Source organism: Peromyscus eremicus, chromosome 12 (genome assembly GCF_949786415.1).
Source record: "Peromyscus eremicus chromosome 12, PerEre_H2_v1, whole genome shotgun sequence".
In the NCBI taxonomy this organism is placed as follows: domain Eukaryota; kingdom Metazoa; phylum Chordata; class Mammalia; order Rodentia; family Cricetidae; genus Peromyscus; species Peromyscus eremicus.
The window spans coordinates 4,680,630-4,695,905 of NC_081428.1; the positions used below are offsets into that span (position 1 = coordinate 4,680,630).

At 48.8% G+C, this 15,276-nt stretch overlaps 1 protein-coding gene across 1 annotated transcript in view; it reads right to left on the reverse strand.

Moving 5' to 3' along the window:
- The window catches only part of Dop1b (DOP1 leucine zipper like protein B), a 106,636-nt gene that overhangs the window by 15,972 nt on the left and 75,388 nt on the right, over positions 1-15,276 (reverse strand). The window contains exon 28 of the mRNA XM_059277668.1: positions 4,328-4,472. Coding sequence (XP_059133651.1) covers positions 4,328-4,472 — 145 coding nt within the window. The remainder of the gene's footprint in view (positions 1-4,327; positions 4,473-15,276) is intronic.

Below are 15,276 nucleotides of genomic sequence, written 5' to 3' on the forward strand. Positions count from 1 at the left end.
ACCACCACGGCCGTCGCTGCCACCGCCAACCACCACCAACGCACACTAGCAGAGCCTCCCCATTACAGCATTATCACTACGGGACAAAGCATCACTACTTCTCAGCTATCCAGCAGCTGGACAGGACTGATGGGCTGAGCGACCAGGTCTGTCCCTCCTCGTTCTTCGAGAGAATTCCTCTTTGGGTGGCAAGATATGCCACGTGGCTCCACTCCTTTTCAAACAAAAGATTTTCATTTTTGTTTTTAATTACATGGATAAGTGTGTCTCTAATGAGAATTTGTGCATGTGAGTGCGGTGCTGAGTCGGTCAGAAGAGGGCATCAGATCCCCTGGAACGGGAGTTACAGGCAGTTGTGAGCAGCCAGACAGGATGCTGGGAACAAAATACAGGCCCTCTGCAGGAGCAGAAAGCACTCCTAACTTCTGGCCAACCTCTCTGGCCACAGGCTCCAGCCCTTTTAGCCCCACTCTGAGTTAGCCTGTGACCCAGAAAGAGCCACCCAGAGTCTGTAGAGAACTCAACTCCACTTAAGTACTGGGCTTGGATGTGCCTGGAGCCTGATACTGATCAGAACTTCTCACCTGTGAGGTTTTCATTTGTGTTTTGGTTTCTCATACACCAAGATTCACATCTGCATCCTGTGGTGGTATTGTGTCCCCCAAAATATTGTGCACCCTAATAAACTTATCTGGGGTCAGAGAACAGAACAGCCACTAGATACAGAGGCCAGAAAATAGTGGCACTCACGCCTTTAATCCTAGCATTCCAGAGGCAGAAATTTGTCTGGATCTCTGTGAGTTCAAGGCCACAAGGATACAGCCAAGCATGGTGATTCACGCCTTTAATCCCAAAAAAGTGAGCCTTTAATCCCAGGGAATGATGGCAGAAAGCAGAAAGATATATAAGGCGTGAAGACCAGAAACTAGAAGCATTCGGCTGGTTAAGCTTTTAGGTTTTGAGCAGCACAGTTCAGCTGAGACCCATTCTGGATGAGGACACAGAGGCTTCCAGTCTGAGGAAACAGGATCAGCTGAGAAGTTGGCCAGGTGAGGTTAGCTGTGGCTTGTTCTGTCTCTCTGATCTTCCAGAGTCCACCCCAACAACTGGCCACAGGTTTGATTTTATTAACAAGAACTTTTTTTTTTTTTTGGTTCTTTGAGACAGGGGTTTCTCTGTGTAGCTTTGTGTCTTTCCTGGAAGTCACTCTGTAGCCCAGGCTGGTCTTGAACTCACAGAGATCCGCCTGGCTCTGCCTCCTCAGCAATCTGTGCCCACCTCTGCAGAACAACAACCTGCACACCCCAAGCAGTTTCTCAGTGCTGAGGCTTGGGGATGATTTGAGTGTCCCTTAGGGCTTTATGTGTTAAACTGAATCCCCGGCTGTGAGGTGTTCAGAGGATGAAGAAGTAAGCCAACTATGGTATCCTGAGGTGAGGCCTTCTGGTGTGACTAGGGTTACATAAGATCATAGGGTGACATCACCTTACTTCAGAACTGTACCTGCTGTGGGATGGTCTGTATGTCAAATCTGTTGCTCTGATTGGTCAATAAATAAAACAATGATTGGCCAGTGCCAGGCAGGAAGTATAGGCGGGACTAACAGAGAGGAGAATGGAGAGAACAGGAAGGTGGAGAGAGACACTACCAGCCGCCACCATGACAAGCAGCATGTGAAGATGTCGGTAAGCCACAAGCCACATAGCAAGGTATAGATTTATAGAAATGGATTAATTTAAGATATAAGAACAGTTAGCAAGAAGCCTGCCACGGCCACACAGTTTGTAACCAATATAAGTCTCTGTGTTTACTTGGTTGGGTCTGAGTGGCTGTGGAACTGGTGGGTGACATAGATTTGTCCTGACTGTGGGCCAGGCAGGAAAACTCTAGCTACATGTACCAGCAGGGAGGATGCCACCAAATGTGACCCCCTAGGCTGTGCTCCCAGAACCACAAGCCCAAATCAAACTCCCTTCCTTGGAACAGCTACTGGCAACAGAAAATGGACTAGCATGCCTGCCTGGAAAAGACCAGCCACACAATACAACTCAGGGACAGACATCCCCGTCCCTCAACTGCAGTGGGCCACGCCCTAGGATCTGCAAGGGACAGCCTACACTGTAGCTCCGACAGCATTTCCTTTGGGGCTCTTGACCTCTGCCCTGGGAAGCTCTGGTTAGGGCAGCATCCCCAGCACTGATTCTCGGCCTTTGGTCAACATCAAGCATACACAAGGCCATGGAACTCTGAAGCCTAGGAATGAGCTGGGATGACACTGGGAGATACATATGCCTGGCTGATTGCTGGGTGTTCTTTCCACACACCTCCGCCCCTAAGAAGGAAAACCACAGGTTCTCTGTTTCTATCACCAGGATCTTGTATAATTAGCTTGTATAATTGGATGTTCCTCTGGAGACTCCCATCTAGGTTCAGAAGAAGTTGACTATAGCAGCCTATGTCCCTGGCATCCCAGAGATGATCAGAAGTGAACCAGACTTTCTCGCTGGGATCCCCAGGGGCCACACTGGACTCTGGTAAGTGCCTTGCTCAGCCATCGCCGGGGAAAGGGGCCAAGGAGGAGACCCACAACAGGACAGTGTGACTTTGGAGCATTCAGTCCTAAATGGGGATATCTCAACCAAACCCCTCCACGCAGGGCTCAGGGCTCAGTGCTCAAGAGGCGGCAGGGGTGGAAAGGCCAGAGGGCATGGATGACTCCAAGGAAGTGGTGTCTCCCAGACACAACAGACAGACACACATAAAGTCACACAGACTGTGGCAGCACAGGGACTGCACAGGCCCAAGCCAGACGGTCTCAGTTGTGAGAGGAGGAAGTGGACACAATTTCCCACCCCTCACCAGACGCTTCTCCAATCGACATCAGCTCTCAAAGGGAAAGCTGGTTTCCTCCAGGGGAGTCTCCCTGGGTATATTAACCACACCCATGAGCAGGTGGTCAGCACAAAGTGACCTCAACAGTAGTGTTGTCGCGTGTGGCTTTGCCTGAGCTTTTGTTCTCCTGACCCTTTGCTCGTACATTATTGTTTACTGACAACTTTGTGATTTTATGGTTTCTGTGGATCTGTATACGCTTGTGTGTGTTTCTTATGCTTTTTCTTTTTCATTCTGTTTTCTTGTTTGTTTGCCTATTTGTTTTCTAAAGAGAGAGAGAAAGAGAAAGAGAGAGTGAGAGAGAGATCATGGAGTTGGCTGGGGTGGGGAGGATCCGGGAGCAGTTGAGGGAAGGGAAACCATGATCAGAATATATTGCCTGAAAAATTATTTTCAATTATATATATGCATAAATATATATGTGTGTACACACACACACACATGCTCATATAAAATAGGTGTGAACAGGTGCAGTCACTTGGCCCACAAGGGCATGGATTCAGGGGATGGGATGGGGTGGGAGCCTGGGCCCATGAATAGCCTAAAAAGGCAGTGTGCTTGTTTATGTGCTTAAAGTGGGTTTTCGCTTTCCAATGCCTCCTGAAGCTCAACCAATGATAGCTGATGGGTAAAAATGGCACACATTGGAGATTACAACCTGATGTTTCGATGTATGTCATAACTGTGAGGTCATCATAATCAGGTTAATTAACATCACTCCCATCCCCACACAGACCCTGTGTTCTTCCATTTTTGTATACGAAGAAGACTGAACGAACACTGACACTTGGTGAACAAAGCCTTGGGAACTGTGAAAGGCTCCAGGAAAGGCAGAGGGTGTTTTTACCTCAGGTACATTTTGTTCCCTGGATTGTTCTTGGACATGCTTTCGTGCCTCTCACAACAAACATTTACATCCAGTTTACAAGATGTGTTTACTCTTGTTGGATGTCAGATCATAGCTATAGAAGCCATCTGGTGAAAGGGTGTGCTGGGTGCTGTCCTCAGGGCACCCTGAATCTGGATATGGCCTCTTCTGCCTCGCTTTCCTGCTCTCCCAGACGTAATCTACAGAGCGGGCCAGGCAGCTGTGCTTAACTGATCTGTCCTGAGAAAGTTCTGGGAAAGGACTGCTCTGCCCACATTTAGCATGTGCTTCCTGGCGTTTATTTACATGTTTTTCTGTAGCCAAGAACCTTCCTTGGATCATCGCTTTCTTTGTTTCATTCATGTATAAAGCACACTGAAACTGAAGTACAGTTGTCTACAGCATTAGACTGTATCTGCCCCATTTTTTCAGGTCCTCAGATCCCAGGTCTCTCTGATACAGAACTGCATAGGTCAATGAAAGTCCAAAGAACACCTTTTTCTTAAAAAACCAGAACTTGAGCCCCTGGCTGAGGCAAGCGTTTCTTCCGAACCCTCCTCCACATACCGTGAACATCGTCTTCAGCATCAGACTCTTCCAGAGAGACCTGAGGCTGGGCTCTCACCTCCAGGTTTCTGCTCAGCCAGCTGGTTTGTTCCAAGGAGGAGCCAGCAATGGTCCCTACCGCTTCCAGGATTTTCTGCGTGATTTCCTGGAGAGCCAGCAGAAGCAAAATGGGACTTAGTCAAGGAGAAGGAAAGCTAAGGTCCAGTAGAAACAGGGTACAGGCTACCATTGGGAGCCACTGTGGCAACATTAGACTTTTTCAATCATTAGACTTAATAAAAGATTCTCTACCTAAAAGATACCAAATGAAACAGTGTGATTCTGACTGGCCACGCTCCAAGTCTTCACTCAGCACCTGGGGCTAATGGCTGCTGTTCTCTACCAGCCGGCAGACATAAGATACAGAGCTCAAAGTCAGCAGGACTGACAGGAAAGCTGTACTCACACCCTTTACTCAGCTGCTGCATCAGCCCTACCACGCCAGGCCAAAAAGGGACATGGAGTCACTCATGCTAAAACCCTCCTCACTGGCAGGGTGGCGACACTCCCTCTGCCTTAATCTTCACGCAGAAGAAAAGCAACATGGACCAATTACTTTCTGCTCCTGTCTTGCCTCCCCTCCCGCTCCTGACAGGGAGAGCCTCTGGGGCAATCTTATCCTTCGGCTTTGTTTTCCTGAGTCTCTGTCCGCAGAACCAGCAGAACCAGCGGTCTCTGCCTGGCACGCTGGGACACTTACTCTAGTTCACGGGATGGCTTTATTCTAACCACAATAAAGCCAATCAAGATCTGTATAAATCACGCGGTGTGCAGTAGCACATGCTTGAAACCCCAACACTTGGTAGGCAGAGAGAGGAGCATTTGGCTGGTGCTACACAGGGAGACTCTATCTCAAACAAAGCTGTCCTCAAGATAAATGGCTCTAGGTTTGTTATTTGCATGAGAAATACATCTTTCAATAATATGAGAAGAAACAAAATTAAGTAACTAAAGCTGGCTGGACTGGGATGAAGTGAGCAGCCATTTGCAATTAGGAGCAAGAGTCTGGTCAGGTTCTAGGCAAGAGCACGGTGCAAACCTGAGGACCTGAGTTCGAATCTCCAGCACCGATGTGGAGGGCTGGGCATGGCTGAAAGCATGCCTGTGACTCCAGCACTATGGGGGATGGAGAGAGAGGACCGCTGGCCTCGCTGGAGGCCAGTCTAACTCCAGGTTCAGTGAGAGGCTCTGTCTCAAGGGAGTAAGGCAGAGAGCAGCTGAAGAAGACAGCCAATGTCCTTCTTTGGCCTTAGCATGTGTGCACGTGGTAGAACACACATGTGCATACACCATACACACAGACCCACACAGACGCACATACACAAAAAACAAACAAACAAACTACCCCAATAAATTCTTTAAAAAGGAGATATTCACAGACACACACACAGTGTCTGCTCAGGGACTGGGGCTATAACCCAGTTGTTAGAGGACGGCATGAAGCCCCCCGGGTTTGATCCCCAGCACTGCACACAGCCAGATGTGGCACACACCAGCAATCCTAGCACTAGAGAGGTGGAGGCAAGAGAAACATGAGTTCAAGGTTTTCCCCAGCGTCAGAGAGTTCAAGGCCAGGCTGGGATCCATGAGACCTTGTCAAAAAAGAAGGAGTCTGGTCAGGAGCTAGATTCACAGGATGCCTGAGCAGGTTCCCACCACTATCACCACGTGCCACCAACGGAGAGTATCAGTGTCCTCTGACATCTGAGAACGTAACAACCCTAGTGTGACGTGAAGATCCAGATTCCACAGGACTGATGCAAACCCTGACTGTGGACAGCTGGGACGATGCAGACCCACGGCTGCTGGCTCTTGGGTGATGTTCACTTCCCTCAACAGCCATTTTGCCACGCCTGTCTGACCCAGCATCTTTATGGATGTCAAGGAATATGAACTTAGTTCAGACATCATCAGTGGCATCTGAAACCCACAGCGAAGATCTCTCACCTTTACTTAGACACAGAAGTCTGGTGAAAGGGGAGGCACTGGGGGCCCTCACCTGGCTTGCCTTTCCTGCTGACAGGAAATTTCAACACCACTGTTGAAACCAGAATTGCCTGAAGAGACAATACATGTTATGCTAAAGGTATCTCAAACAAGGATGTCAGGGATGGTACATAAACTGTGTTTACTCACTTTGGGCCAAAATGACCTATGACCTGGAGTTCTAGTTCTTTCGTGAGTGTAAATTCCTGAAGAGAAGCTGTGCCTGCCGTGAACAGAACTCCAGGGAGGAGTCTCTGTCTGCAGAGACTGACCAGCCAATGAGACTTTCAGTTCTGTGGAGACACTGGAATTTTACTTTATCTTGGGCTGGTTTTAGCTTCTGGAATGGCCATTCCTTGCCCAACTCCGTATCTGAACTAACAGCTTGTGATGATAAATAAAGACCTCTTAGGAGCTATTAACTCAGCAGAACACTGGCTTCTGCCAATCCAGGAGCTAAGAATGCTCTCAGACAGCCTCCTGGGCCTATAGCATAGCTCCTCCATCTCTTTGTAACCCGCCTCTCTGGTGTACCCACCAATGTATTTTAAAGTTGTCTTGATTTATGACTTTTTGTTCTGTAAAACTGTAAAACCTTCATGAAACTGCTTCTGAGTTGGAACATGGGATTTGGGGTAACCTAAACCTGTGTTCCTGGGCCATGTCACTCAATGGCTCCTGTGGTGATATCATGTTCCCCCAAATATTGTGCACCCTAATAAACTTATCTGGGGCCAGAGAACAGAACAGCCACTAGATATAGCGGCCAGAAAATGGTGGCACACACGCCTTTAATCCTAGCATTCCAGAGGCAGAGATCCATCTGGATCTCTGTGAGTTCAAAGCCACAATGGAAACAGCCAGGCGTGGTAACAAGAGCCTTTAATCTCAGGAAGTGATGGCAGGAAGCAGAAAGGTATATAAGGTGTGAGGACCAGGAACTAGCCTGGTTAAGCTTTTAGGCTTTTGAGCAGCACAGTTCAGCTGAGATCCATTTGGATAAAGACACAGAGGCTTCCAGCCCAAGGAAACAGGATCAGCTGAGGAATTGTGAGGTGAGGAAGCTGTGGCTTGTTCTGCTTCTCTGATCTTCCAGCACTCATCCCAATACCTGGCATCAGGTTTGTTTTCATTAATAAGACCCTTTAAGATTCGTGCTACAGGCTCCAGTATAGACGATCTCTCGTTCTCTTTAGGATGAGAGCTGTGATTTTTTACACTGAAACTTCTCATTGCTGAGCCTGGACAGCACCTCTCATAAACCCACCACACAACCTTGTTACAAAAGGAAATTCTTTAACCTTCACGTATAAATCACACGCTGAGGATGTCACTTGGAAGCCACAGCATCATGTACATGGCTGTTGTGAGGACAATAAACACGACCCACCTTTGAGAAGCTCTTATCCACACGTACCTTCCCGAGAGTCCCTTTCTCCCCTGAGCCTCGCACTTAGAATCTGCACTGCAGTTTCTCTTAATAAGCTGCAACAGTGCTACCCTGGTTTGTCCTAAAATCTTTCTGTGTAGAAGCCAAGAATCCTGGCTTGCCTGGACGCAGCTTCCAGGGGAACAAAACTCCTCAGACTAAGCTGGTGACAGTGTGGAGCTGTGCCTCAGTCCCCACTGATCACATTTCCACCAATGTATCTGAAAATGCCTTGAGTCTTGGCTGTCTGAGTTCAGTAACCATAATAACTTCACAACACCATCTCTCCACTGGAACATGGTATTAAGGACAACCCGAAGCTGCTCCCAGGCCACAGTCCCTCTCTCCCAGCTTACTCCCTCTGAGGTGAGAGCGGTGCTCTGTGTGACCTGTGAACACAGCCGCACTACCTGTAAGAACACATCTGTTGTAGAGGTGAGAGCCAGGTTAACACCCCCCCCCCCCCCCCCCCAGTCAGCTGGTAACGACCCAAGGTAACGACCAAAAGGAAAGGCCACAGCAGGGACTGCGGCTGAGAGGCGCCTCCAGGAGTCTCGGGGCTGAGCCATGGGTGTGACACTGAAGTTCTTCCTGGTATACAGTTCTGAAAATTCTTGACGGCGATGAACCAGCCTGCCTCCATCTTGGGCTTAGTAGCCATCTTACAGTAAAGACAACCTAGGTTCATTCCTGTTTACGACTGACCTCTGTTTCTCAAGATTGGGCTAGGCCTGTAACCTTAACTACAAATGGTTCTGTACCCCTGTTCCAGGAAAGGGTAGCCATGCCTTTGTTTCAAAAAGTTGTTAGAACCCTCTTGCAGCACTGTCCTTGTTTCAAAAGGCTCTTAGGACTGCCTTGTTAGGCCCACCTTGAGTCACGTCTGTCTCAGGAGGTCGTTCTGACTAACTTGTCACGCTCGTGTTCTGCTCCTGGAACCCCGCCTGTTTTGCCCACCAAACCCCCATTTGGAAACTGCCTACTGCTGAGCCTGTAAAAACCTTGTCCTCCTCACCTCTGATGCTGACCTCTCAAACCCCACCTTAGGGGAGGCTGCCCGTGCTTTAATTAATTTGGCCACGATGGTTTGGGTTGGTGGTCTTTCTCATCGAATCTTTGGGATTAACAGATAGCACTCCCCAGAATCCTTAAATACAAAATGATAAATGTCCTGCTGAATGTTAATAATCTGACCGGCGTCTGCGAGTCCCTGGAGGGCTTCAGGGACGCAAAGATCAGGACAGGAAGAGAGGGCTGAAACTTGCAGCCCTGCCCTTCAAATCTTGGGGTGGGTCTGAGAGTAGAACTGACCACTAACAGCCAGTACCTCAGGACCTTCATGCAGGAGCTTCCACAGCCCCTCAAGGCCTGGGAGGGGACAGCCTGCAGACTGACAGTGGGGTTCCTGGAAGGACAGTGTGAGCAGTGGCTCTTCACCTCTGGTGTCCTTGGTAACAAGCTGCAACTGTGCTTCCAAGCTGTCCAGTTATAGGGGGACTGGGAACCCCAACCTATAGTCCAATGAGAAGCTCAGACAAAATCACCCGGGGCCGGGCAAGGTGGCCGGCTTATGATCTCAGCACTCAGGAAGCTGAAGTGAAAGGTCTGCCCAGAGAATGAGACTAGCCTGGGCTACGTAGGGAGACTCGGTTTCAAAGAAACAGAACAATACCACCACTACCACCCAACAACCCGCCTCAACCCGGGGCTTGTGATTAGCATCTAAGGGACCATCACTGGCAATGAGCCCCACAAGGTGACAATTAAGGATGGAGCACACTGGCACTGCATCCCTGTCTCTCCATCTCGACCCTCTCTGGCTCTGCATGAGCCTCTTTATTTTCTCGATACATGACAGTGGATAAACATCTTCATGACGTGGGCCTCACAGTATCACTGAGCGGCGCCGACTGTAATACCGTCTCACCAGAACCGGGCTGTGCCCCTCAGGTGAGGACGCCCACAGAACCAGTAGTGGTGCCACAGCCGGAGCACACCTTAGCCAGGAGTGCCGTGACCACCTCTTGCCCCTGCCTCAGTTACTGCTCTATGTAACCCTGAAGTGCCCGTCGGGGCTCTGAGGATGGACTGGGGGCCACCGGAGCCCTTTGTCTGCCCTTTTGGCTGGTGTACTGGGACCAGTGGCTGGGCCGAGCTCGACTGGGGATTCTAGCAGTTTCTTTTCCCATTGCTGTGACCAAGCATCTGACAAGAAGTAAGTAAGGCAGGGGGAGGGGCCTTCTGGCTAACAGTTTGAAGGAATAGCTCCTGGGGAGGACACGGCAGCCTGCGGAGGCCAGCTGGGTGTCCCCCACTCATCTCAGAAAGCAGAGAGTGAACCCGAAGATGATGTCAGGAACACCCTTCTCCAGAGACTCCCACAATCTTCCCAAACAGTGCCACCAGCCAGGACCTTCATTTCAGCACACAGCCTGTGGAGGGCCGAGCAAGTGCTTTCCGGGCATGCACAAGGCCCTGGATCTATCCCGCCTCCCCCACCCTGCAAACAACCAACAGAATAAGAACCAGTTATGCCACAGTGCTGTGACAGAGGCCTAAAAATTGGGAACTGTTTTTAAAAACCGTCTTTTCCAGTTTTGGCTTCCTATAGTTATACGATGCTAAGCGCGCAAGTGGGCTGTGCCGAGAGACTCATCTCAGTAACTGGGGCTGTAACCAGGGCTGGCGGCTCAACCTCCAGGTGTGTTTGTGGCCGTGACTCCGTCCTTTCTAGAAGGTACATCACTGCTTTGGGCAAACCATAAACAACTAAGAATTTCTCTCCACCTATTTTAACCAAAAGTATCCATACATTCACTTTCTTATTTATATAAATATATTAATTGCTTTATGGGCAAGTGTTCTAACCCAAAGCCAGGCCTTGTGGCAGGGGCCTCTAGTAACCTCAGTGACCATGAATGGACAATTCTTGACGGTGTCACATGGATGTGTCACTTCTAGAGTTGATGCTGATGGCTCACTGGCCTTGGACAAGAGTGTCAGGAGGCAGACAGAATGAACTGCCGAGCAAATCAGACAAGCCCCGCCTGCCTAGAAGATTCCCAGGTCAGCCAAGCTCGCTGGAGAAGGCAGAGATCAGCCGAGCTGCCTGGAGAAGCCACAGACCGGCCGAGCTGCTTGGAGAAGCCAGAGACCAGCCAAGCGGCCTGGAAGAGGCCAGAGACCGGCCAAGCGGCCTGGAGAAACCAGAGACCAGCCAAGCTGCCTGGAGAAGGCAGAGACCGGCCAAGCTGCCTGGAGAAGGCAGAGACCGGCCAAGCGGCCTGGAAGAGGCCAGAGACCGGCCAAGTGGCCTGGAAGAGGCCCACATCAACTGAGCAGCCAGGAAACAGATACTCAATAATCCTCCATCCGCCTGCAGGCTGTCAGTGTGCCCCAGGTTCCCAGCTGTCATCCACGCTGGGGTGGGCTCCGGGGATGCAGCTGTCTGAGTGATTTCTGCTCCTGTAACCCCTCACCCATACGCCTGTACGTAACCCCTGTAAAACAGCGGTTCACCAAGTGGGACTTGGGTGGGTCCCTTCTCTTGGTCTGTCATTGTTCCTGTCTGGGGCTAGAGGATGTTTGCTCATGTCTCTCAGGAACAGCATCACAGAACAGATAAAAACTGAATTCTAGAGGGTTATAATTAAGTGCTATATATTTATCAGAATTTTTAAACTCAAGAAATGTAATTTTGTTTTTCTTTTCTTTTTTAAATTAATTAATTTATTTTTTATGTATATGACTGCTCTATATGCATGTATGATAACATTCCTGGCCACTCCCCCAGCTACATGACCCCACATGCGCGATCCAGTAGCCAAGCAAGAGGCTTAGTCATCCCAGGGCCTTACGTGTGTGTGTGTGTGTGTGTGTGTGTGTGTGTGTGTGTGTGTGTGTACCAGGGATTCAAAACAGACTCTCTTGCCAGGCGGTGGTGGCACATGCCTTTAATCCCAACACTCAGGAGGCAGAGGCAGGCAGACCTCTGTGAGTTTGAGGCCAGCCTGGGCTACGGAGTGAGTTCCAGGACAGGCAACAAAACTACACAGAGAAACCCTGCTGTGGGATGGTCTGTATGTCAAATGTGTTGCTCTGATTGGTCAATAAATAAAACACTGATTGGCTAGTAGCCAATACCTATACAGGAAGTATAGGTGGGACTAACAGAGAGGAGAATTGAGAGATCAGGAAGGCGGAGGGAGACACTGCCAGCCATGCCATGACAAGCAGCATGTGAAGAATCCGGTAAGCCACGAGCATGTGGCAAGGTATAGATTTATAGAAATGGATTAATTTAAGATGTAAGAACTAGATAGCTAGAAGCCTGAGCCATTAGGTCAAACAGTTTAAATAATATAAGCATCTGTGTGTTTATTTTATAAGTGGGCTGTCGGACCGCTGGGGCTTGGTGGGACCCGGAGAGAAAACTCCAGCTACAAAACCCTGTCTCGAGAAACCAAAAAAAAAAAAAAAAGAGTCAGGTTGCTGGGAAGACAGGGGTGGGGGTGGGGAGAACCAAGATGGAGAAGAATGTGAAGATGAGGAAGGAGATGGAAAAGGGTTAGAGTTATCAGAAGACAGGAGAAGAAGGGACAGAGAGGAGCTAAATATGAGAACAGAATTGAAGCTGTGTAGACAGAATTTAACCTCAGAGGAATAAAGTAGACAGACGAAAGAGCATCGTGTACTTAGATTATTTTCCCACAGATTACCCCCGCCACCGTTAGTAGCGTCTCTTCTGAGCCCCTGGGGTTAGGATCCTGTACATGTGCAGCTCAGAGTCTTGTGTCTTACGTCATCAGCACACACTGGTGACTACATGATAACACAATCTGCGCCTTAAGAAAGCCAGACACGGACCCCCTTCTCTCTCTGCTCCCTGCTCTGCTCCCTCTCCCACTTCCCTCCCCCACCAGGCCTGGCTCTCCTCCCCCACCTCTCCACCTTTCCCTCCTAATAAAGCTCTAAAAGTACCACTGGGTTCTGTTGTGACCGTGACCTTTCCCTGCGGTAACCAGCACCACTTACTATCACCTGGGTAGGAAATTAAAGAGGCTGGACCTCAGTAATTTCTGAAAGGTAATGAGGAATGAATATGATCAAAACACGTGTGTGAAGCTGTCAAAGAATAAATTAGAAAAAGATAAAAACTGGCCCACTCTTAATAAAAGTCACAAAAACAGGTGGATTTAAATTAAAGAACAAAAGTTTTTACACAGCAAGATAAGCTCTTGTGGGCTTCATTGTTTCTTTCCTTAGAGAAATTAAATCTTAAGAGAATCACTATATTTAAGCATCTGTCTGTTTTAAGGCTGGCTTTAACCTCCCCCTACAGGGTCTCATGTAGAACAGGCTGGCTGGTCTTGCCCCAAGAATAACCATGAACTCCCAGTTCTCTGCCTCTACCTCCTGAGATCCTCCTCCTGAGATCCAGGGTGTTCAAATGCCTCTGGCAGAGTGGGCTAAAGGTATTTTCTTAACTGTACTGTTTGCGGTCACCTAGAAGCTAAATTGCAAGGAACACTTAATAAGTAGTCATGTATATGTGTGTGTTCTTAATTTTTAATAATTTTTTATTTATGTGTATACAGCTCTGTATGGGTGGATGCTGACAGAGGCCAGAAAAGGGTGCCAGATCCCCTGGAGAGCTGATGGTCTGCTCCCTGTTAATTCCAGGACCCAACAATAGCTCAGTAGTCCTGGTTAATCCTCAGCACCACAAAAACAGACTCGGAAACAGCCCTAGGCATGGTGGCACAGGCCTATGGTCCAAGCATGGGAGACTGAGGCAAGAGGACCATTTTAAAAAAACCAGGGACTAGGAGGAAAGAGAACCAGATTAGATGTCCATCAAGAGACAAATGGGCCGGGCGGTGGTGGTGGCGCATGCCTTTAATCCCAGCACTCAGGAGGCAGAATCAGGCAGATCTCTGTGAGTTCAAGGCCAGCCTGGTCTACAGAGAGAGATCCAGGACAGGCTGTTAGGATTCTGCCACTCCTCCAGCTATATGACCGCACACGTGCAGCTCAGTAGCTAAGCAAGGGGTCTTAAGTCTTAGGTCATCTGTGTGCTGCATGATTACGTAATGCATGCAGCCTGGTCACGCAATCTGTGCATTATATAGTTCCGTAAGCCCACCTGCGCATGTGCAGGGAAATCCTTAAAGAGCCAGACACAGACTGTCCCCTCTCTTCTGCTCTCTCCTCCTTCCTGCTCCGTACATATCTTCCACAGGCCTGGCCATTCTCTTCTGTCCTCCCCGCCTCCTAATAAAGCTCTGATACTGGGTTTTGTCCTGCCTCCGACCTTTCCTCACAGAGTAAAACCAACACAGGCACCAAAACTACATGGAGAAACCCTGTCTCGAAAAACAAGGCAAAATAAAACAAAACAGAAAAAGAGACAAATGGATAAAGAAAAATGTGGTACATTACAATTTCACTGATGTGTGTACAATGGGATTTTACGTGACCACAAGGAAAAAGGAAATGATGACATTTGCAGGAAGATGGATACAACTGGAAGTCATTATGTTAAGCAAAATAAACTCAGAAAACAAATACTGTGAGTTTTCTATATGTATATGTACACTATGTGTACGTGTGTGTGTGTCGGGGGGGAGTGTCATGAAACCAGAAATGGGATTGTGAGAGGGGCAGATGAGATCTTACGGAAGGTGGAAGATGGTGAGGATGATGGGATGCACGCAGTTCAAAAGAAGGGTGACTGGTGGTGGTGAGGAACCAGACAGAGGAGGGGGAGGGAGCGTGGGGGAAGAGGAACAAACCAGAACGAAATTTAATGACACAGATGAGCAAAGATGCCAGGATGAAACCATTACTTTACACATTAACCTGAGATTAATAATAATAATAACAACAATGACCATGATGATGATGATGATGATGATGAAAGCCAAGGGCTGGGATGCAGCTTGGTGACAGAACACTTTTCTAGGTCTTGCCATGTGCACAGCCCTGGGTTTGATCCCTAGTACTGCGGGAGGATAGAAAAAAAGCAAAGGAAGAGAGGAGGGGGAGAAGGGAGAGAGAACACAGGAGGTTACGTCTGCGTTCTGGCAGACACTGTCAGTTAACAGGGACCTGGGCATTCTTGGATTTCGGCGTCTTATGTGTTAAGTGTGGCAGGGCAGAGAATCCATCTTGGATTCTCACTCAGGCCATTTCAGGTTTAACTAGAATGTGATCTCCTTGACGGAGGATCCTGTGGAAAATTACCCAACTCTGTTCTAGGACCTGAGGCCAAGATGTCCCTGCTAACTTATCTTAGCTCCTGTAAACTGCAGGCTTGTGCAAACCTCCCCCTGCAGCTGCAGAGTGAGATACTAGGATGTGGTTTTCCCTTTAAAAGCCCCTTGGTCTAAACGCTCGGGGCTACACTTTGGTCCTGAATACCTGAGTGTAGTCCCGGCTGATTAGAATAAAGACTTTCAGATGTCTATGAACTGGTGGGCTCCCTGTAACATTT